Source organism: Dipodomys merriami, unplaced genomic scaffold (assembly GCF_024711535.1).
Source record: "Dipodomys merriami isolate MVZ:Mamm:240054 unplaced genomic scaffold, mDipMer1.0.p SCAF_32, whole genome shotgun sequence".
NCBI classification, from domain to species: Eukaryota; Metazoa; Chordata; class Mammalia; order Rodentia; family Heteromyidae; genus Dipodomys; species Dipodomys merriami.
In genome coordinates, this window is record NW_027204715.1 from 4,846,710 (window position 1) to 4,868,734 (window position 22,025).

Sequence of the window (22,025 nt, forward strand, 5' to 3'; positions counted from 1 at the left end):
GTAGAGACCTGAGTGAATGATTTTTAATGCCATTTAGACAGGACTTCTTTCGAGTAATGATGATGTCTAAGCATTACATTAGGACAAGCAATGGTAGCCTCCTTCGCCAGTTATAGGTCAAAAATGGATGAACAAGAGCAGTCATTTGGAGATGCATGAGCGCAGCACTGAGAAAGAAAACCCACACTTTCATACAGTGCAGTTCTTTCTCAAAAACACATTTGATGTGCATCTTGAAAGATACCCTTGCATGCAAAAATTCAATCTGACCATGTTTCCTCGGCTATCGTTCACTGAAATATCATTCACGGAAATGTCTGTGAGCGCAGAGAGGTTCCAATATTAGAATTTCATGGTCTCTAGGAGTCACTCTCCAAAATGAAGGCTGATGGAATGGAAACTATAGTTCATCTTTCCATGAACACTCCCACCACATTCCCTACATTTGTGGAGGGACTGTTGCTGAAATCAAAAACAAAGAGAACCTGTTTACACTCACCTTTTGGTATCGTGGCCATATTGTGACCATCTGCTTTTGGAACAGACGTGTTCACATTTCTTCTGTCACCTTGGAGCACTTGAATGGAGCTTACAAAGTAGAAGAGGGAGATGGTGACATCAGAGACCCATATTTAAAACAGCACCTGGTGAAAACCTACTTCGTCATCAACCCCAAGGTCAGTGTCATTGAACAGAGCCTGTGATTAGCCAATTATTGCTGTGAATGAAAGGGAAGAGGAGAGAAAAAGATTTATAGGGGAAAGTGCTGTTCACCAAGAATTAGTATTGTTCTTTGCTAGTGTTTGCCTCTAAGTGATTGTAAATATCTTTAGTGGCTTAGTTGTGAAGATGTGTTGTAGTCATGAATTCAAATGTTGACTAAAGGAATCGTTGAAAGGCCTGGGCTGCCTGTAGCAGCTGGGTACTGATGCAGGCTGTAGCCCGGAGTTGTTGCGTATCTGTCGGTAGTGGTCTGTGTATATGTGGGGTGTATTCTCATTATACACAGCCTTGATGCCTGTGAGTACAAAATAACAAGGATTTTGCTCAAATCTTCAAGACATAAAAATCCAGTGAGATGAAAATAGAGTGAAATGTACAAAGAAAAGGAAAAGAAAAATTGTTTGAAGATTAACAAATGAATCACACATACCCACCTATGAGGATGTGCATTTACACACAAACATGTTTTTGTAGTGTGCCATGGAAACTCCCATTAGCAGGAAAACAATCCCAGCAGTGAGAAGTTGTGTCTGCGTGTTCACACTACATGGTCGGCCAGACCCATGTTGTCAGCTGTCCTTTATTTAACTCCTCTTACATTCCCACCCTATAAATGAGTATGATCACTAGTTACAAATTAACACTAAATTTTGAGTGTTAAAGCCCTCAAATTAGACAGCTGGTGAATGGCAAAAACCTTGGTACGAAAGACTTCTGAGCGATGAAAATTAGTGTCACAAAAGAGAGATCAAGTTCACGGTGTTTACTCATGGTGCTCTCCTTGATAGTCAGATTTCTCCTTTGGAGAAAAGTTTCCAAGCCTCTCAAGACTGACCCTGGGTAGCTGGGTGTAAGCAGTGGGAGGCAGGGCATGGGAGAGAGCATTATGGTCTGTAGAAGAACATGAGAATGTCTATGTGTGACATCATTCACACCTAACCATCCACAAAATCGTAGCTGAGCACATGTTGTTGAAGGGTTTATAAACATGTCTATTTGTACGTCTATTGTTTTTTCCCTACATTTCTGCTGCTGGTAAGTTTGATATGGGGCTCCATGTGCTGAGGGAATGAAAGTAGAGCTGTGAAGAGGTGGGTTGATGCTAGAAGCACTAACTTGATGGATGCATGCTGAAACAGGGAGGAAGAGGAGGAGGAGAGGAAGGGGGAAGGGTAGGGAGAGGGGGAGGAGGGAGAGGAGGAGGAAGGCTGTGATGCCCCATTTGTGATGCTGTGTGTTTCTGACCCCAAGGGTGAGCGCCGGAGTCCCCAGCACCTCTTCAGGCCTCGTCATACCCTGGACGGAGCCAAGATGAGGGCCTCGGTCCGCATGACCAGGTACTTGGAGTCCTGGGGAGCAGCCAAGCCCTTCGCCCATCTGCACCACAGAGACAGCATGACCACGGAAAACGGGAAGATCAGCACCACGGTGAGCCCCCTGGATGCCCCCACAGCATGGCTGGTTCCCAGCAAAAGGCTGCGCCCATCCTGCCGCATGGGGCTTGTCTGTCACCAGCGTGACCCACCAGGGCTCTCTCAAAGAGGGACAGGGATGTTCATTGTCCTTTAGGTCTGTTGTTTAAAACAGATAATAATACCCAGCTCTCACAGATTTCTTTAACCAAGTTCTTTCTTTCATTCTGAAGTACAAAGCCTTAAACAGAATAATGAGAAGGTAAATATAAGTAGTGTGATTAAAACCTGTCTGTACAAAGCCTCAACAGCCCGCTGAAGCTGTGGCAATACACCACTCCCACTTCCAACCCGGAGAAAAATCCCAGAGTTCCTTACAACAGGGGTGTGTGTGCCAAGACATCAGCATGGGAGCGGGAAGATAGAAAGACGCACAGGAGCGGAGGGGGAGGAACACAGAAGATACTTGTTTCCTTGTGGCACTAACTCTGTTAGGGATGTAGTTGAGATTTTAAAGAAATTCCAGGTTGAATGATGCTCACTGGCTCCACACAAGAAACATGGTGGGTGAAAGTCCCATCTTTCCTGTGCCGTGAGCCCCAGGGTCCTCCAAGGTCACCTGAAGCCCAGCAGGTAGGGGCTCCATATTCTTGTTTTGGCTTGATTGTAGAAGTTCCTCCCACTTCCCTTGATCTTTTCTCAACAAAGCAAGCAATGTACTGCCATGGGGGACATGGGATCCCCCAGTCCATGGGGGAAACTGAGGACAGACCCTGCAGTTTGCATCCTAATGCCCAGAGAGAGACCATCGGTAGGAAATGAATAATGATTGGGATCATATCAGGTGCTGCTCATAGCCACAGAGAAATAAACCAGAGGAAGTTACTGAGAGTGAACCAAGCGGCTGCTCTGGGCAGCGGGGGGGGGGGGGGGGGGGATGTTCAGGTAGGGGGTGGCTGGGGAAGCCTCAGGGAGAGAAAGAGGGAAACTGAGATCTGGGAGCAGGGGAACGAGGGGAAGGCCAGGGACTCGATGATGGAAATGTGTTGTCCACAGTGGGCAGAGAAGGCCGGAGCCTGGACAGAGTCAGAGGCAAAGCGCTTCTGTTGCACTCTTGAGTATAGTGGGGGCCTACAGGGATCTCAAACAAGAGAGGAACATGAGCAGGAATACCCAGTGAGAGCAAGGCCCTTGTGCATTGGTTGCAGCAGTGGAAGACTCGAAGACTTGAGGCTACATGGCAGTGGGGAACAGGTGTCTGGGAGGCAGACGGCCTCCCTAGGGGGGGATGTCTGGTTATTTAAGACAGGGTAATCAGGGGTTGGCTAATGGATGTCTTTGGGTCTCGTATGCCTCTTAGAGACTTGCATGCAGCAGGGAGGTAGAAATGTCTAGACCCCAGGGAAGAGGTCCACACTGGAGAAGTGGCTGAGAGTCTTCAGGTTTCCAATGGTGTCTGGACCTGTGAAACAGGGTGAAATCAAGAAGAGGGTGTATCAAGAAGGGAGCCTGCAGGATCTTGGCCTGTTAGAAGAAAGCATCCCGAGACTCTAGTCTCCAGTGGCCAATGAGCGGATTTATACCATTCTAATGAAAATAATGAGTTAGATATTTTTTTCCTCATCCCAATGCTTTCTAATCCTCATGCCTTAAAATTTGTCACTAGTCGAGATTTATTACCCATCAGCAGTTGGTGGGTTGGTTGGTTTTTAAGGAAATGAAAATCATTTGTAGTTTGTCATCTGTGGTTATCTATGTTATTTCTTAAGTTTGCTTGTGGGGAAACAGTGTTACTTCATCGTGCTGTGATTTCCTGTCATGGTCTCCCTTGCTATCTGACCATCTCAGCCTGATAGTCTAAATATAAACGGGGTTTTCAATCTGGATTCACATTTATGGTTGGGAGCTTTTCTTCACATGGTAATTAAGTGTTACTGAAACGATAATCAGCATAATAAAAGAGGAAAGATGTTACAGCCATTATCATCACAGCATTCTCCTTGGGAGAAATTTTATCTACTAATAAACTTCTTTTTTAATACAGGATGTACCAATGGGCCAGCACACTTTTCAAAATCGCACATTAAGGTATGGTATATTTTTGGATATATAAATTTTTAAGGCTTCATGCTTGTTGTGTATTTCTAGAGTAATTGTCATCAATTATAGTCATTTCAAAGATGCCTTCCAAAAGAGCAGCTACTTGTGAAAAGCCCTATTCAATTGTATCTAGCTTCTTAAAGGTAACATCTTAGTGTCTTGTTATTAGAATTAAGAGAGAGAAGGAAAATGCCACTTGGGAGTTACTTTGGAATATTAAGTTGTTTTCTTGAAATGACTCTTAATATATATTACAATTCAAATTGTTTTAAAATGAGTTGCTCCAAAGCAGTTTTTGTGTTAAATTCTGAATATAAACCTAGTCCAGCTTTTCTATGGTGAAATTAGAGCTGACCACTCTTAAAGAAAATATGTTGCATCTGCGTAAACTGTAAACACACATGGCCACAGCACATTCTCCAGAACATTTCCAGATTCTTTTTTGCTATACTGGGTTTAATTTGTATGTTGTGCAAAATTCAAAATTCTAGCATTGAGTTGAAATATTTAGAGTCCTTATGCTAGGAAGAAAAGCAAGTTCTTGGGTTTTGTTATTGTTGTTGTTTGTTTGTTTGTTTTTCTGGTCCTGTGGCTTGAACTCAGGGCCTGGGTACTGTCCCTGAACTTCTTTCGCTCAAGACTAGCACTCTACCACTTCAGCCACAGCACTGATTCTGCCTTTTTCTGTTTAGTTTATTGGAGATGAGTCTCACAGACTTTCCTGCCTGGACTTGCTTCACACTGCAGTTCTCAGATCTCAGGCTCTTGAGTAGCTAGGATTACAGGCGTGAGCCACCAGTACCTGGTTAAGTTCCCTGGTTTTGAAACAGTTCATTCAGTGGCATATACTGTACTTTACAAAGAGCTGGTGTTAATCTGAGCCCTATTGTGGATCCAATGAAGATGAGAACACATGAACCTTAGAGCCACTTGGAGACAAGCATACATCTGATCACCCATCCCTGAAAATTCCCTGGTCTTTCTCATTTTAAATTCCCTATCTCTGTGTCATCTGTGTCTTACTCCCTGAAATTCTGCTTCAAGAATCTGTCTATTGAGATTCAGCGGAGCATGCTTTGTGGAACCCCAGTAGGATGTGGGCAATGTCTTCTGGGATGAGCAGAGCCAGGAATTGCATGGTAATTAATCATCATTTTCTGTACAAGACCACAGACAAGCTGATTTTGTGTCTACTGGGAGGTAGATGTTATTCCATGGTTATTTTGGAGAGGAAGGAGGTAGGCATCATGGTGCAGTAGAATAGTTAGAGCCACATGGCAGCTGCGGCTGGAACCAAGCTTTGTGCTCAGGCTGCGTGACTCGGAGCCTCCTTTGCTGGCCTCTCTGTCCTGCCGGCCTAGCGGTGCTGATTCCACAACTGTTCTGCTTCCTTTGGGGTTGTTGGCTTTTTTTTTCATCTCTGAGAACTACGGACAGAAAGCTGCTCTTGAGTCGGCTCCCTGGCCTTCCTCCCACCTCCTGGCTTCTGATAAACCCCTGTGAGACTCCAGGCTGGTTCCTGCACTGGTGTCACACAGCCCTTTCCCTGCCTCCTTAGGTGGAAGTGCCCAGGCCTGTGGTAGGACGGTCTGGGAAGGACTCTGGGATCAATGAATGGAAAGAGGGCTAGATAATCAGAGCAGGGGCCAAGGCCAGTGCAGACTGGGAATCCGCCATGCAGAAAGGCAAAGGAAGTCCCAGTGAGTCAGCCGGGAGCCCCAGGGCTGAGGATGTCAGATCACGCACACAGGAGAGGCTCTCAGCCAGGGACTGCAAACTTCCCCAGAATCTGTGTCCCTATAAGTGCTCTGTCACAGCATGCTTCTACTGGCTACTCACCTGTCACATTAACCGGCTCAGCCCTGCACAGGCACTATCTCAATTAATCCTACCCAGAGGAACAAAGGCCTCACCCCTGTGGGCCTGTAATAGCAAAGACACACATTTTCCTGAGAAATTCCTGGTACCTGCCCTGCTCCACAGTAGTCTTTGTGAAAAAGAAAGCTATTGAGTTGAAGTTGAGGGACTCAAGTGCATTGTAGGACAGACAGATGGACAGATGGACAGATGGATGGATGGATGGATGGATGGATGAATGGATGGATGGATGGATAGATGGACATAGATAGATAGATAGACAGACAGACAGACAGACAAGGATGGAAAATAATTTGCTTCCTTCAAATGATTTGGAATTAGATACGCTAAAACCTCTTAATCATATTTGCTCAATATGAATAGATGAACCGTCACTGGCCTGTTTAAACCAGTAGGAGCAATGCCACAGATCTATAGCATAGAGCCCTGGAAGTGGAAATCCACCCATCTCATTGGTGATTCTGCAGCATTTAATTACAAATAAATAATAAATGTGATGCTTTATAGCTCTTCTTATCTATGTCTAGAGGCAGTTCTTATCTCAGAATAGTATTACTTTTATTCCAGATTAGGTCTATCCTCTTAAACAAGGAGAAGTAGAATCATGGCCAATCCTAAAATAAAGCATAGCCTCATGAAGGCTAAACTGTGCTTTTAATGTTTGCCGTAGATGTTTCAATTTCAAAAACAAAACTTCCAACTTTTTTCTCTTGTTCAATCATTCTCATATCATTTACCAAGTTACTTTGGGGGAGATACTATTATTTGACCCATTTCATTTAGAAATCATGTTATATTATGAATAAAGATCATTTATTTTGGATACCAAGTAAAGTTGTTTACAAACATGAGTGTGTGTGTGTGTGTGTGTGTGTGTGTGTGTGTGTGTGTGATTACTGAGGATTGAATTTAAGGCCTGGGCACTGGCCCCTACCTTCTTTGCTCAAGGCTTGCATGTACCTCTTGAATAATACCTCTATGCCCTGATTTTTGCTGGTTAAAGAGATCATTTCACAAACTTTCCTGACAAGCTGGCTTTAAAAGGTGCGATCCTCAGATTTCAGCCTCCTGAGTAGCCAGGATTACAGGCTACTGACACCCAGCTTGCAAGGTATTGTGTGGTTGCTGAGGTTCCCCTCCCCCCGCCCCCCAGTGGAAGGAGCAGTATTGGAGATTGAACTCAGGACTTGATGCTGGCTAGACAGGAGCTCTCCCACTTGAGCTATTCTTCTAGTCCCTTTTGGCATTAGTTATTTTCAAGATAGGATTTTGCTTTTGCCCAGGCCAGCCTGGGCTTGGATCTTTTGACTTGTGTGTCCTTACATTGCTGATGATAACAAATGCATGCCAGTGCCCAATCATTGACTGGGTAGTTTCACAAACGTGTTAACCCTGGCTGTCCTGGCACCAACCCCTACCCCCACCCCACAATGTCCACCTCTCACATAGCTAGGATGGCAGGTTGGAGCCATGGTGCCTGACAAAGAGTCAAGCTTTGATATGCTTAAAATGGCACTGTAGGTTTCCAGGTTCTTTTGAACTGGCCAATGAAAGAATTTGTCAACTAAACCAAATGCTTTCCCAGGAAGTTCCAGAACAGAGAATAGTTCATGGAAACAGCAAGTCAAAGGCAAATGCATCGGGAGAGGAGTCCTTGCTCATCAACACCAAGTCCATGTTTTCTTTATTGATTTGCAAAGCCTCATGAATTTCTCTCTCCGTGCACAACAAGCCAACCTCTTCACTGTAGCAAACCCTCTGGTCAGTTCCTTCAGCTCAGACTGTAGATGTGTTACCTGAGAAAAGCCTGCTGATGGGTTATGGTCATTTTTCCTATTTACTTTGCTAACATACTAAACAGAGGTTTTGGCAGCAAAGAGAACTTACTTGGCTTAATATTTACCTTAGTGCTGATATGCCTACCCATAATATTTCATTTTTTCATCTAGAACCAAGTCTCAGAAGAAACGATTCGAAGAAGAGTTAAATGAAAGGATGATTCAAGCCATTGATGGGATCAATGCACAGAAGTGAGTAGTCTTTTGTTTTTTACTTTATCTTATTTTAAAGCTAACTATTTAGAACCAATGTCATATTTTCCAAAAATGTTTCACAGTCGACTGTAATTTTTATCATGACAAAGTGAAGATTTGGGGGGACAATTCACTCATTTTCCTTATTGTCCATCAACTAATAGTATTCCTTTTCTTTAAAAAAAAAAAAAGCAAAGAACAGTAAGAGCTGTGGAGGAAATTTTTACCAAGTCAGTTATTATTAAAGAACAAGAGAGGTACAGTCTCAAGTGTAGAGAAAATTGCAGCCTAAAATGCTAAGCAAGAATCTTGATGAAGAAATCTCCAAATTGTGCTGTTTGACACTATGTGACACTATCCATTCAAAATGTACTGATTAGCCAAGACACCAGATAACCACATGCAGTGCCCCAAGTCCAGGACAAGTACTTGGTGTAAATTCACAGCACGCAAAAGAGGCACACTTGTTCTCTAGGAGAAAAAATATTATTCACCGTGTGAAACCAAAAATTACCCCTAGAATGTCTATAGTCTACAAGATGTAGGAGCAAAAACAATGTGTTTTATTTATTTTGGAGTCAGTATGGATTTGAGCTCAGGGCTTCATGCTTGCTAAGCAGGGACTCTAGCACCTGGGCACAGAGCCCTTTTTGCTCAGCTGTATTTTCCTCCAGATAAGTTTTTGTATTTTTGCCTGACTGATACCAGACCGTGATCCTCCAACTAGTGCCTCTCCTGTAGCCAGGACTGCAGGCATAAGCCAGCACACCCAGATTAATTGTTGAGATAGTATCTACTGCCTTTTTGTCCCACCTAGTTTCTAACCACCATAGTCACAATCTCTGGCTGCTGAGATTAGGATTACAGATGACAGCCATTGTTCCCATTAGGGTTTCAAGGAATAATTTAAATGAGATAGTAGCTTCCACACCCTGGAAAGAATAGTTGCATTCAGCAAACTGTGCATTCTCCCTGTGCAATCGGTAAACTCACCTGGGTCATAGAGAAGCTCACCGTCTTTGAGGAACTCAGAGGGCAGAGGGCAGATGATTCAGAGGGGAGCCGGCACACATTAGAGTCTCACCTGATGTTGGATTGCATTGTAATGAGCACTGGGAAGTCTCCAACAAACGCTTCACAAAAAAGTTTCCCTACAAACAGAAACCTATGAAATGTTTAACTTGGAAATCAGCTTCTGAAAAGTATCGATTATTTTCACGTAGGATTCTCTGCCTGTAACACAGAGCCTTGGGTATCACATGGGTTTTCAAAATAGAATTCTGTTGTCGATTGTTCCACCAAATGCTTAGAATATTTACAGGGATCATGGGGGGGGGGGAAACACTCAAATGTGTATGTGATTAACAGGTGTGTGTCCCTGTATGTAAATTTATATGTGTCCATGAAACAAAGCATCTTGATCAGGCTGGAGCTGAACCTCAGTTATGCTGAATGTTGAATTATCATCTGCCTAGAGTTCTTTATGTGCTCCCAGCCATCCCAGAATGCACCAGACACGGCAGCAGTACCTAGGCACAGACCATGAAAACTGTTCTGCCTCTGTCCCATCTGGAAGTTCACCACATCACCAACCAAGAAGCAAATGATTAAAGCTGGGAGCCTAGTACCATATAGCACAGGTGGAAGGACACAACCATCCCACCAGCCCTCCCACCAGGAAAGAGCAACCAATGCTCTGGCACCCACCAGCCTAACACCAGAGAAGTAGTGATAGTGTTTAACTGTTAGTTATTGTCCTTATCACTCTCATCACTATTGTCGCCATCATCATCATCATAGTCGTCATCATCATGAGCTAGGCTTTGAATCCACACTAAGCATGGACTAATCCAAAACCTTCTTTAACTGCTTCTGCCTTCACCCTTAGGCTGTTATGCCGAAGGGTGGCTGTTGGCTTTCTGTTATGGCTGCTTTTGAATAGTCCATTTGGTTTGTCCATCCAGGCAGTGCCATTCTAAGCAAGGCTTCTTGCTAGTGTAGCTGCTTTTCTTGTGATTTTTCACAACATGTTTTGCAAATAAAATAGACAAAAATCTTCTGTACTCAAAAAAAAAAAGAAAGAAATGTTTTCGGTGGAGGCTCTTAGGTGCATATATTTTAATTAGCATCAAACACTCATTAACTACACTTGTTTTTGATGTGATGTTTCTCTGATCTTTTAATTTCTACTTAAGGATTTGATTAGAGATCTGCCCTTAATGTACCATTTAGTTATTTTTGTACCATTTACTTGTCTTTTGCTATTGACAGAAAACAGTGATTTCCATGCAGATTTGTTTATTCACTCATTTTGTTCATGTAACTAGCATCTGCTCAGCGTCAGACAAACCAGTGCACAAGCCTGCCTCTCCTGGGGCTAGGTACAGGGTAGAGGGGGAAGCTCTCTGGGCTGATAAGAACACTCATTCTATGAGCCAGGCCCTGCCCCTCACCTCATTCACTCTCGTCCACCTTCTTGATTGCTTCCTCAGTGCAGCCATGCTGGGGTTTGCTCTTCAATGTGTGAGCACAGAAGGAACAATAGTAGGAAAACGATCTTCTCACTACTCCCATGGGTGAAAATTTACATTTGTAACCCCAGAAGGATTTCAGTGAGGACAAGGTGCACCCCTGCTTTCCTTTATTTGGCTTAGCAAAAAAAAATCTTAGTCTAAATCAATAAGGAATCACCTATAGTATACACTGGGGATGGAGTATAATTTCCCCATGATACAGACCATCTTAGATCAGAGAAAATATCAGGAGTCCATGAATAAAACACACACATACAATACACACTCCCACACCCATTTCCCCTCCTCTCTTCTTCTGATTCTCTTACTAAGAATAATATTTGATCTTATCAACCTAGACAAATATTTCCTATTCAGAAACCAGATCATATGAAGTCTCTGAATTCTTACAAGTCATTAGGGGAATGTAGTCCCCTTCAGAGGATTCACAGAGATGATTAAATCAGTGCTATGAACACATTCTCCTCAGTGTAAGGACAAGATTAGGCCCATCACTTACTGCCTCTGATCACACTGGACTTGCTGTGGAAAAGAGGAGTAAGAGCAAGCTTTGATTTGATGATGTCTGCCCTTCCCATTTCTGCACTTGTTGGAATTTGGCCATTTTCCTTGAGTCCCTGACTCAAGAGGTACCTTAGGCCATGGGAGCACTGTTAGTGGAGTCCCCAGCCCCCTCCTGTCCACCCACAGGACAGAAGCACAGGAGGGTAGAGCCCCAGGATAAATGAGGAGCTGGTTTTATTTCTACTTTCTGACCTTCATTCCTATTTTGCTTCCAGGCTTATATTATTGGGGAACATTTTTAAATTAGATTTTTCTTTCTCAATAAAGAAAAGAACTGTTTATAGTAAGTTACCACAATACATTATTCATATTCTCATAAATACATAGTATTAACCATCAGTATGGTTAACATTTATTTCAAATTTTATTATCTGGAAATTCTAATATTCATTCATCCTTGGTTCCTCCAACAAGTCTCATAAAAGCGAAGAATCCAACAGCTCTACAACAGGCACATTAAAGAAATACCAACTGTTTATTTCCTTGATGCCCAGAGATTCAGTCAAGCAGTGAATTTGTGTGTGTGTGTGTGTGTGTGTGTGTGTGTGTGTGTGTGTGTGTGTGTGTATGTGTGTGTGTGTGTGTGTGTGTGTGTGTGTGTGTGTGTGTGTGTGTGTGTGTGTGTCCTGAGGCTTGAACTCGGGGCCTGGGTACTGTCCCTGAGGTTTTCTGTTCAAGGCTATTGCTGCTCTAAAACTTGAACCATAGCTCAAATTCTAGCTTTTTTGGTGGTTATTGGAAATGAGTCTCAATTACATTCCTGCCTGAGCTGGCTCTGAATTGAAATCCTCAGGTCTCAGCCTCCTGAGTAGCTTGGATTATATATATAAGCCCCAGTCACCAGCTGGAGCTCACTTCCAATTTCAGTCACTGGAAAAGACTTCAGTGCCTCTGATAAAGTGTGCATGTCAATAGTTTAGTCATCTGGATCATTCAAACTGGTTTCAGTGCACATTTGGAAATGAATGTTAGAATGGCAGAGGGACCTCAATACTGCTTTCCAGAGTGGTCATACAAGTTTACACTCCCACCCACAGTGTAGTAGCATTCTCTTTTGGCATCTGTTGTTACTAGGCTTCTTGATAAGGGCCATTTTAACTGGGATAAGATGGACTCTCAATGTCGTTTTGGTTTGTGTTTCTTTTATAGCCAGAGATGTTGAGTGGTTCTTTATGTGTCTATTGGCCATTTCCCCTAGGATCCAGCAATCTCACTCCTTGGCATTTACCCAAATGACCACAAAGAAGGCCGTACTAAAGCTACCAGCACAACCATGTTCATTGCAACATTATTTACCATAGCTTAGATATGGAACCAACCCAGATGCCCCTTAGTAAATGAATAGATCAAGAAGATACAATATGTATACACAATGGAGTTCTATACTTCCATCAGAAAGAATGACATTGCCCCATTCGTAAGAAAATAGAAAGACCTGGAAAAAAAATATATTAAGTGAAGCAAGTCAGGCCCAAAGATATATAGGTTGTATGGTTTCCCTCATTTGTAATAACACACATAACCCATTGCTAAGTGCCTAGGACAATATATAAGGAAGCATATCAGGATGAACTCCAAGAACTGGAAACCAGAGGTTCTTATTATGTCCTGTATGCAGTTATTTCTATTTTTTCTTTCTATTTTAGTTTTCTCTGGCCTTTGTCTTGGATATAAGCTTATCTGATCAGTGGAAGGGAAAGGGAATCACAGAAACAGCAGAACAAAGGCTGAAGTGATGCAACAATGATACTCAATAGGCACTATGTTGGAAATGAACTTTACAACTTGTTGAGAGGGGAGTGGGGATTGGTAAGCAGGAGAAAATGAGGGAGGGAGTAACAGTGTTTAAAAAGAAACATACTCATTATCTTACTATGTAACTGTAACCCTCCTGTTCATCACCTTTACAATAAATTAAAAAATAAAAATAAATTTTAAGAAAAGAATGGCAGAGGGCTCCAAGGTGACCTGAAGATGTCCCCTCTGCCAGGGTAGCCTTCTAGGTTGCTATAGAGATAAACAGAATGTGGCAGGTAAAGCTACATCTAGAGATCTAATTTGGAATCTGGAGAGACTGAATTTGATTGACCTGAAGTAGAACCAATTCACTCTTTGCTGTTCTTACCTGAGTCTTTTCACTCTAATACCTCAGGATTCAAATGTACAGAAACATAGTGAATAGTTGAAAGTACTCTATTAATTAATTCATGTGAGTCAGTGACTATTGAAATACATACAAATATATTCTTGGAAGTTTATATAAAACATCATTTTCTCCTTAATGTATAGTATAAATAGATACAAATATCAAATACCTATATCTAAATGTAAATGTAAATATGCAGATATTTATATAGTATCTATAATTTATATAAATATAACATTAGTATAGGTTTGTATTCTATATAATATATATATATATACCAAGACAAAAACAATATGCATATATGTCAGATCACTGAATTATTTTAAATTACAAAATTCTTTTATTTAAGCAAAGACAGGAAAATAGGAGTCTAATTTTCTAAGTGACTAATGACTCAAATAAGGCAGGAATATTTTTTATTGATATTTCCAAATACTTTTATGTTCAGATTTAGGTTTTGTCTTAAATCCCAGTGCGTATAGGAGGTGTATCTTCCATCTCGCATCTCCCACTCAGGGCTGTGTTTGATTTCGCTGTGAGCTGTGTGACTCCATGCAGTGCCACCTCTGACACCACATATCTGTTTCTGTCCCGCTAGTAATTCTGTGAGGCATTCAAAAGTAAACTCTCAGAAAATCAAGTTATTGACATACTGGGAACCTCTTAATGACTTATCTCCTTAGCCATTTGATTTGAATTGTTGAAGTCTAAATCTGACATGACCGTTTTCAATCTGAAAGTTTTGAAAAGGACAATGCATGAGCAGGCATGTCATGTTTTCAGATCCCGTGAACAATCTCTGGATTCCACACCCACTAAAGCTGGTACTATACACTCCTAAGAGACTATTCCGTGTGGGATGATGTGTAATCAAGAGAGAAGTCATTTTACAAAGAATAGTTCCAGGTGTTTGGCTGGAGCTTTGGTTTGATGATTTCTGTCCTTTTTTTTTCAGGCAATGGCTCAAATCTGAAGACATTCAGAGAATCTCACTGCTTTTTTATAACAAAATCCTAGAAAAAGAAGTAAGTCATTTTTTTTGTCATCAAGCTCAATCAATTTTTTTCTCAAGTGGTGGTTCTGAATTCCTTCATGATTTTCTTTGTAATGAGAAACATTTGAACTGCCTTGGACTGTATCAAGACCTCTTCTTGCTTGTTCTGTACTTCTTTGCAGACATTGTCTCAGTATATTTCTTGTTAGCAACTCTGACTTTGAATTCTCAGATTCTTAGCCCTCCTGGTAGTAAATGGTATCATGTCCACAATATGTGGCCAAAAGAAAGGAAAGAAGCTAATGCCAAGTTTTCTGTATGTGTGATTGTTCTCTGGGAAGGCTTTGCAAACACAATCCTTCCATGTAAACTTGCAGTGTAGTTACAAAAATTGCTTAGATATTTTGGCAAGAAAATAGAAACTTTACATTCAATACCCATCCAGAAAATTTGAAAACCCAAACTAGTACGTTTTATACATCTAAACACTTTGACCTTGTATCACTCCAAAAGTTATTTCAGGCAGAAGCAAGAAGGAGATGTTTAGTTTTTATGGATTTGAAAAAATGAATTAAGTCGTAATTGTCAGTTGCTTTTTCAAATCATCTTTACTTCATTCACCTTTTGTGTTGGTCTAGAGAAGCAGTAAGATTCAGAAGCACTTTCCATCATCCAACAATGTGGTCATATAATTATGCACAGACTTAGACACAACAGAAGGAATTATGTGAAAGCAAACATTCGTATCATCATTATGAGAGTCAGCTCATTGCTTTATGAAAAGTGAATGAAAGTACCAAAAGTCCTTCTAAAATCTGTCACGGTTAGATTTTAAGACACTTGCTTATCACTGAGGGACTGCAGAAGATACTAATGACCCTTACCATTCCACCTTGGTAGAGGTCCTTTTCCTTAGCTCACACTGAGATGAAATTCCAACTCAATCTTTGCACAGAAGCCTGAAATGTTAAAAGATAAAGTGTAATGAATGCATAATATATAATCACATTTCAGGTGGATGCCAATATAGCTTCTTCATCTGCATGTAAATTTTCCTGGCTACTAAGTCACAAAATTCATTTAAAAAATCACACCTAATAAGAAGAAGGTGATCGTTGTGTGAAATGTAGCTTTAGGGCAAATTTGTAGCAGGCTGATGATTAAGCCATCCACCCATCCCCACACTGTGCGTCATGTACCAGGAAGTGCAGAGGCAAATAGGCAGCCAGGAAGTGGGTTTTCCATCAGCCAAAGGAGAGCCATCCTTCATCGCCAAAACTCAAGTGGATCAAACCCAAGAAACGCATACATCCCTTCTAGGTAGACAGAGCCACTCAACCCGACAGTATTTCAAGAGGTTTTGATGACATTGTCACAAAGAGGTATTTCCTTAGATTGTATTACTAACTCTTTGGGGGAGGCAGTGGAGGGCCATGTTTGAGGTTTGGGATTCAGTCTTCCTGATGAGAGTAATGGCCTCATGGTTCAGTCCACCATTTCACCCTGCAGTTCCTTTCAACAAAATCGGGGAGGCAGCCTTGGCTTCTGCCTTACCTCAGCGACATAGTATGTAAAGTTTCTGGAACACCTTAAGGGCTGTGTGAAAAGGGATCAATCATCGTCATCATCACTATCACCACCACCATCTTCATCATCACCATCATCATCAGTGCACTGGTGCTGCTTTTGTGTTCATTAGAAGCCAAACAGGGAAAGCTGTTGAGGCCGGGAGCCAGCACCAGCCAGCTGATGGTCCAGGATGGTAGGCAGCCCCCTGGGCTGTGAAGGCCCCTTCTGATAGTGACGGACTAGAGGAAGCTGGCAAAAGCCCCCAAGCCAGCTCAGCAAAGCTCAGTGGCCTTTCCTGTCATGCCTTCCCTCACCACTCTGAGGCTCCTTAAGACAAATAATAAAATACAGTGCTAAAATAGATGCAATGGAGAGGTCTCGCATTTTCTAATACTATTCAGAAGTCGGATTATTGTGCAAAACCTCATTCTCTTTGCCCCCAAATAACTGTAAGCCACAGACTGACAAGGTGCTCAGAGCACTGGCCTGACTCGTCTCCTCCGTTGGTTCACTCAGCTTTCCGGTCAGGTTCCTCTCTGTACACTGGAGTGATCTGGTTACATATAAATAAATGAGTTTGTGAACAGTTGCACTCATACGTTGTGGTGTGTGGAAGTCCCTTACATTCATTTGCGGGCAGGGTCCACTGACTGCCTGACATAAATAGCCTTGGCTCATTTATGCTGCAGTCAACAACTCGCGATGAGATTCCCCTCAGGTACGACCAGATTGCTGGGTGATTGTGTAAAATCTCGCTCTCACAGAGCATCGTTCAACCTTTCCTTTTCTCCCCTCAGTACCGGGCTACGGCACTGCCAGCATTCAAGTATTACGTGACCTGCGCCTGTCTCATCTTCTTCTGCATCTTTATTGTGCAGATCCTCGTACTGCCAAAGTGAGTACTCTGGGCTTTCCCTTGGAGCCAGCCTGATGAACCTTTACTGGGGTCTGGTTGTATTTGAGGGTGTGAAAGGATGCTAGTTTCCAAACAGAGGTCATTTGTCATGTCACCAGGGAGGAGGAGTAAATCTGAGACTTTGGAGGTTAAGTGCTCCCCATGAGTCTTGCTTGGATTTCCAAAGTGGACATACTAATTCACCATATTGAGATTTTTTTTACATATAAATCTGTCTTCCTTACTTTGATGCCCCATCGAGGAACATAAAGAACAGCACCACCAGGTGTTATATCTAATGAATAAACAACATTGCTATAAACTAAAAGGGGAAACCTGCCGTAGGTGTACCCAGCCGTTTGTTTTCACTGTCCGTGCGTCCTGCTCCCTTTTCTCTGTCTTATATCTGCCATCTTGCTGGTTCCATGTCAGGGACCACTTGATCGCTCCGGGGAGAAAACTGGGTTCAGTGGGGAGAAACTGAGCTCCAGGTCATGCTCTGGGTGTGTGTCTTCTAGTTCTACCCGTTGGCAAACATAATCCGGTCACTGTGATTCCGAGGTGATCTCTTCTCTTGAAGCTGCTTGGTGAGAGTCAGTACAGACCAAGTTGCTTTCTTCTAAGAATCCAATTCTCATTATATAAAGAAAAGTTAAAACTTTCATCCTAACAATAAGAGAGAAAAAAGTAATTTCTAAGTACAATTTTCCCTCTCTTATCGATATTGATTTTGTGAAAGCCAAAGAAAACATTTTCAACCCATGAATGTCTGCAGTACAGCTAGAACATAGACAACTGGACTTGAATTGGGTTGAATTTTGTCTCAGGCAGAAGCTTAGCAAACTGGAAAAAAGTTCTCTTTTCCCTTCTTTACTTCAAAGCATTTGATTTCTATCACTGAGCCCAGAATAAATAAGTACATACGCTGGCAGTTATAGGAGCAATAGAAGGCTTGTCTGTATCATTCTTTAGCTAACTGCTCCATTTGTTTGAGGGGTTTCCACTAGATTTTCTTGATTCCCCATGAATTTGTGCTAGGATACATAACCAGAGGGGCCGTTTTTCTCAACTCACAATATCTTCCGTGAAATTCTCAAATGTCAACTTATCCAGTGTTCAGTCGAAAATATTATTAATTAAATTCTTTCTCAGTGCCAATTCTTTATTGCCTGATACAAGAGAAAAAATATCTGTCCTCAAACACAGGCTAAGAAATAAAAGTGTGTTGACAAAGGTGCACGGCTGAGCTAAAGAATGAGCAAGGAACTGGGACTTCATTTTGACTCTAAAGTCGATGAATTAATTCAGTTCTCTGCTATCTTCCCAAATGCGGGCCTTGGTATTTTCTGTGTCATAAGTAACACAGTCTGTCACAGGAGGGAGTTGGAAGAATGGAAAGTCTCTCCAAAGAGGACAACACTTTCAGAAACCAAGAAAATTATTTCATTTCCGATTATTGTTTCTTTTCAGAAACATGTCTCCTCCTGCATTTCCTTCTTGCAGTGGTTTCCTTGTCTGTCAGGACCCATGGAAGTGTGTCCTCTCAAGCCTCATCCCCCCTTCCTTTGCTTTCCTCTTGGGCATCAAGCTGGTGCTTGGGCCTGAGCCCTGTGGAGCCCACAGGTGGCCTTTCCTTGTGGTGTAACACTTGGATTTGAATAGATGTCATTAAGTTGTCAGCTGATTCTTTTGTGGGGAGGTGATTTCTACACTGTCGCTTTAATAAAAATGTGAGCTATCTTCAAAGATGAAAAAGTGACTCAGAATGAAAAGTTTCTGCATGTTTTGGTAGTTTCTTTTATGTTGTCTATCAAAGTGAATGGGTGTATTAATTCAGGCATGAGAGAACTTGAGCTCATCTTTCAGAGAGAGAGTAGAAAGAGAGAGGACTGTGAGTCTCAGGGAACAGAGTGTCTAATATTCAAATCTTCTGTCTTTGTTGTCACTGTGAAGAGGAAGTTTGCTTTGTCAGACACAGATAATACTTTTTCCCTTTTTCCTCTATCTTGGAATCTTCCAGTAGCCCAGATATCTAAGTCCTATTATCAGAGGAAGACCACTTGCTAGCAATCCCTTTTTCTCTTTTTGACTTTCACTTTGTAAAACTGAATTGTCTGTCCCTTTGAAGTTGCCATTGAGAAGAGAAGGCATCTGTTGGTTCACCCTGGATTAACGTGAAAATTTCTCTCCTCTTGGTTCTTTTTGTCCTTGCTGAGCACCACACAGCAGACCTGAGTGGAGATGACAGAATCTCCCTTTGGGAGGAGGGAGGGTGTTGAGAAGAGAGGTGTGAAAGCCCTCCCACCAAGTAGAATTCCAGAGAAAGACACCACAAGGTGCCCATTGGAACAATGTTTATGTCTGAGGAGGGCGGGTCTCTGCCTGGCTTGTTCACCAAATGTGTGTTTCATCCCTATTGGGGCCACTTTTCTGCCCTGGAAGCAAAATCACAGGCAGCCAAAAGACCTTGTCTTGGATCAGCGTGATCCCTGGATAAAACAATGCACTTGATTGAAATGCCGATGGTTAAATGCTGTTAATTTCCCTTACCTGATGGCAGGGAAGGGCCAAAATTGCTTTTCAGTAAGTGTATAAATCAATTATGCTTGTATGTTTAAAAGAAACAGCTTTGCAACCAGAATGTTAATTAAAATTGATTAAGTTGGACAAACATCTTGGTAGGCTTAATGGGCCTGAACATGCTTTTGATAGAACGAGCAACATCAGTGGTAATCACTGAGGGCTTTCGACCAACTGTTACTTGGCCTCCAGTTCGTTTGTAATCCCTGATGCTTCTATCATGAAGAGGAAGGTGTGGCTTGTAAACTGTAGAAATTTACTTCTGACTACTCTAGAAGCCAGAAGTGTGAGGTCAAGGTGCTGGTAAGGTTGGGGTCTGTTGCTGGCCTTCTTGATGGTGATAGACTGCCTCTTCTCCATGGAAGAAGACAGGGCTAGCCATCTGCCCAGTTCTTCTAAAGACACCAGTAGAATTCCTGAGGACCACACCCTCGTGACCCACTCCTGTTCCAGTGGCCTACCTCCAAGTACCACCACAGCAGGGATTTAATTTAAACCCAGGAATTGGGGGTATTCTGTCCATAACAACGTGGAGAGCGAGGCACCATCACCTGAATGAGCAGCTGCTGTGGGGTGAGCCCATCGGGGAGTCCTACAGGTTTACATTTCAAACTTAACACCCTTTCCTGCACTCGAGATCATATCGTCTGTGTCACACACATGAAAAACATCAAAGATAGAATTAGACAAATTCATAATCACACCTATGTTTATAGATTCCTTTTCTATCATTGGCTGTATGACTAATAATGCGGAAAATTCAAGTAAGATTATTGGCTTTCTAATGACTAGTTTGTAGAACATAAAACCCAACTGCAAAATGTATGACTAAGACATAATGTATACTGGTCCCTCAATGCAGTTGAGAAGGTTGAACTAAGTTAGAAAAAATAAAATCTTACACCCTGATGTTTGACTACACCAAAACCAAAACCTCTTAGCAATTAATTTGAACTAAAAGAATTGAAAGGCAGAAAACCGTTCCTGTCCAGGTTGTCGACACTCATGGGCAGGGAGAAGGAGAACAGAGAGGGTGAAGGAGAACAAAAATGGATGAAATACTTTATGAGCACGTGTAAAAATGGGACGATGAAGCTTCTAGAGATTGGTTTGGGAAGGGGTCAGAGGTGAGCAGATTGAGAGGAGAGCGAGTAGGATATGGGTATGTCCAGGGCTGATGTCAACAATAATTAGGAAAATCAATGGAATAGCTTTAAATTATTCTCAGATAGCCAGTGTTAACCTATATGATTTTGAATAACCAAGGAGTCAAATGAGAAGTTATAAGAGAAAAATTTCAATGCTTGAATACCAAAAGAAATGATTTTAACATATGTGGGACATAACCCATTCAGTAACCCTCAGGGGCAACTTGTTGCTATATTAGAATAAAGAAAAGGGTTAAAATCAGTTAAGTTTCTAACATAAGAAGCCAGAAGAAGTTGAGAAAATTAGAATCAAACCAGAAGAAAGGAACAGATACAAATGATGAAAGAAGAGACTGGTACTTTAGAAATCAACTTGGAGACCAAATTATTAAAGCCAAAACTTAATTCGTTTATTTCAAGAGTTTCAAAGTGGGCTGGGAAGTTGGCTCAGTGGTAGAGCGCTTGCCTTGCATGCCTGAGGCCCTGGGTTTGATTCCTCAGCACCACATAAAGAAAAAAGCTGGAAGTGGTGCTGTGGCTCAAGTGATAGAGTGTTGGCCTTGAGCTGAAGAGCTGGGGGACAACACCCAGGCCCAGAGTTCAGGCCCCACGACCGGACCCAAAAAAAAAAAAAAAGAGTTTCAAAGTTCCTAAACTGATGACCCAGAAAGGCAAATAAAAAAGTTAATTGTCAAGAACCCAGACTAACAGAGTAAGGAACTGAGGATGATTGAGTACAGACCCTAAAGACATTAACAAGATCAGTCATAAATTACACAAAGACAAAATGATTTAAAATTCAGATTAAATGGAAGACTGTCTTGAAAACACAATGTACCAAAACCAATACAATGGAAAGTTTAAAGGTCATTAAATTTCTTTTAAAAATTCTTCCCACAAAAGGGTACTTTGTACACAAATGATTTTTGTGTGAATCCTAGTCACTGAACACTTTAAGAATATAAAATCACAGGAACTGCTCGAACAGTAACCATCATTGTGAATGGGTAAAAGTATTCTGTTTGTAGAAGAGGGTGAACAGGCTGGTGCTATCACTGGAGCTGTGGCTCACTGGTAAGAGTGCCTGCCTGCCAAGTGCAATGTCCAGAGTTCAAACCTAAGCATCACCAAAAAACAAACAAAAATGTTGGAGCCAGAGCCGGGCACTGGAGGCTCACTCTTGTGATCCTAGCTACTCAGAAGGATGAGATCTGAAACTCAAGGTTCAAAGCCTAGGCAAGAAAGTCAGTGAGACTCTTATCTCCAATCAGCCATTAGAAAACTAGAAGTGACACTGGCTCGAAGTCGTAGAGCAAAAGAGCTCAAGGACAGCACCTAGCCCCTGAGTTCAAGCCCCATAGCCAACAACAACACAATAACAACAAAAGCCTTGGATCTATAAATCAAAGGCAAAATCCCTGTTATGTATATCTCTAGCTGCAACAGAAA

At 42.0% G+C, this 22,025-nt stretch overlaps 1 protein-coding gene across 3 annotated transcripts in view; it reads left to right on the forward strand.

Moving 5' to 3' along the window:
• Adcy2 (adenylate cyclase 2) overlaps nucleotides 1–22,025 on the forward strand; it is a 340,906-nt gene that overhangs the window by 252,703 nt on the left and 66,178 nt on the right. For all 3 annotated transcript variants that reach the window (XM_070042164.1, XM_070042162.1, XM_070042163.1), the window contains exons 9-14: nucleotides 545–677; nucleotides 1,975–2,151; nucleotides 4,180–4,223; nucleotides 8,063–8,143; nucleotides 14,346–14,415; nucleotides 16,751–16,848. In XM_070042164.1, coding sequence (XP_069898265.1) covers nucleotides 545–677; nucleotides 1,975–2,151; nucleotides 4,180–4,223; nucleotides 8,063–8,143; nucleotides 14,346–14,415; nucleotides 16,751–16,848 — 603 coding nt within the window. The remainder of the gene's footprint in view (nucleotides 1–544; nucleotides 678–1,974; nucleotides 2,152–4,179; nucleotides 4,224–8,062; nucleotides 8,144–14,345; nucleotides 14,416–16,750; nucleotides 16,849–22,025) is intronic.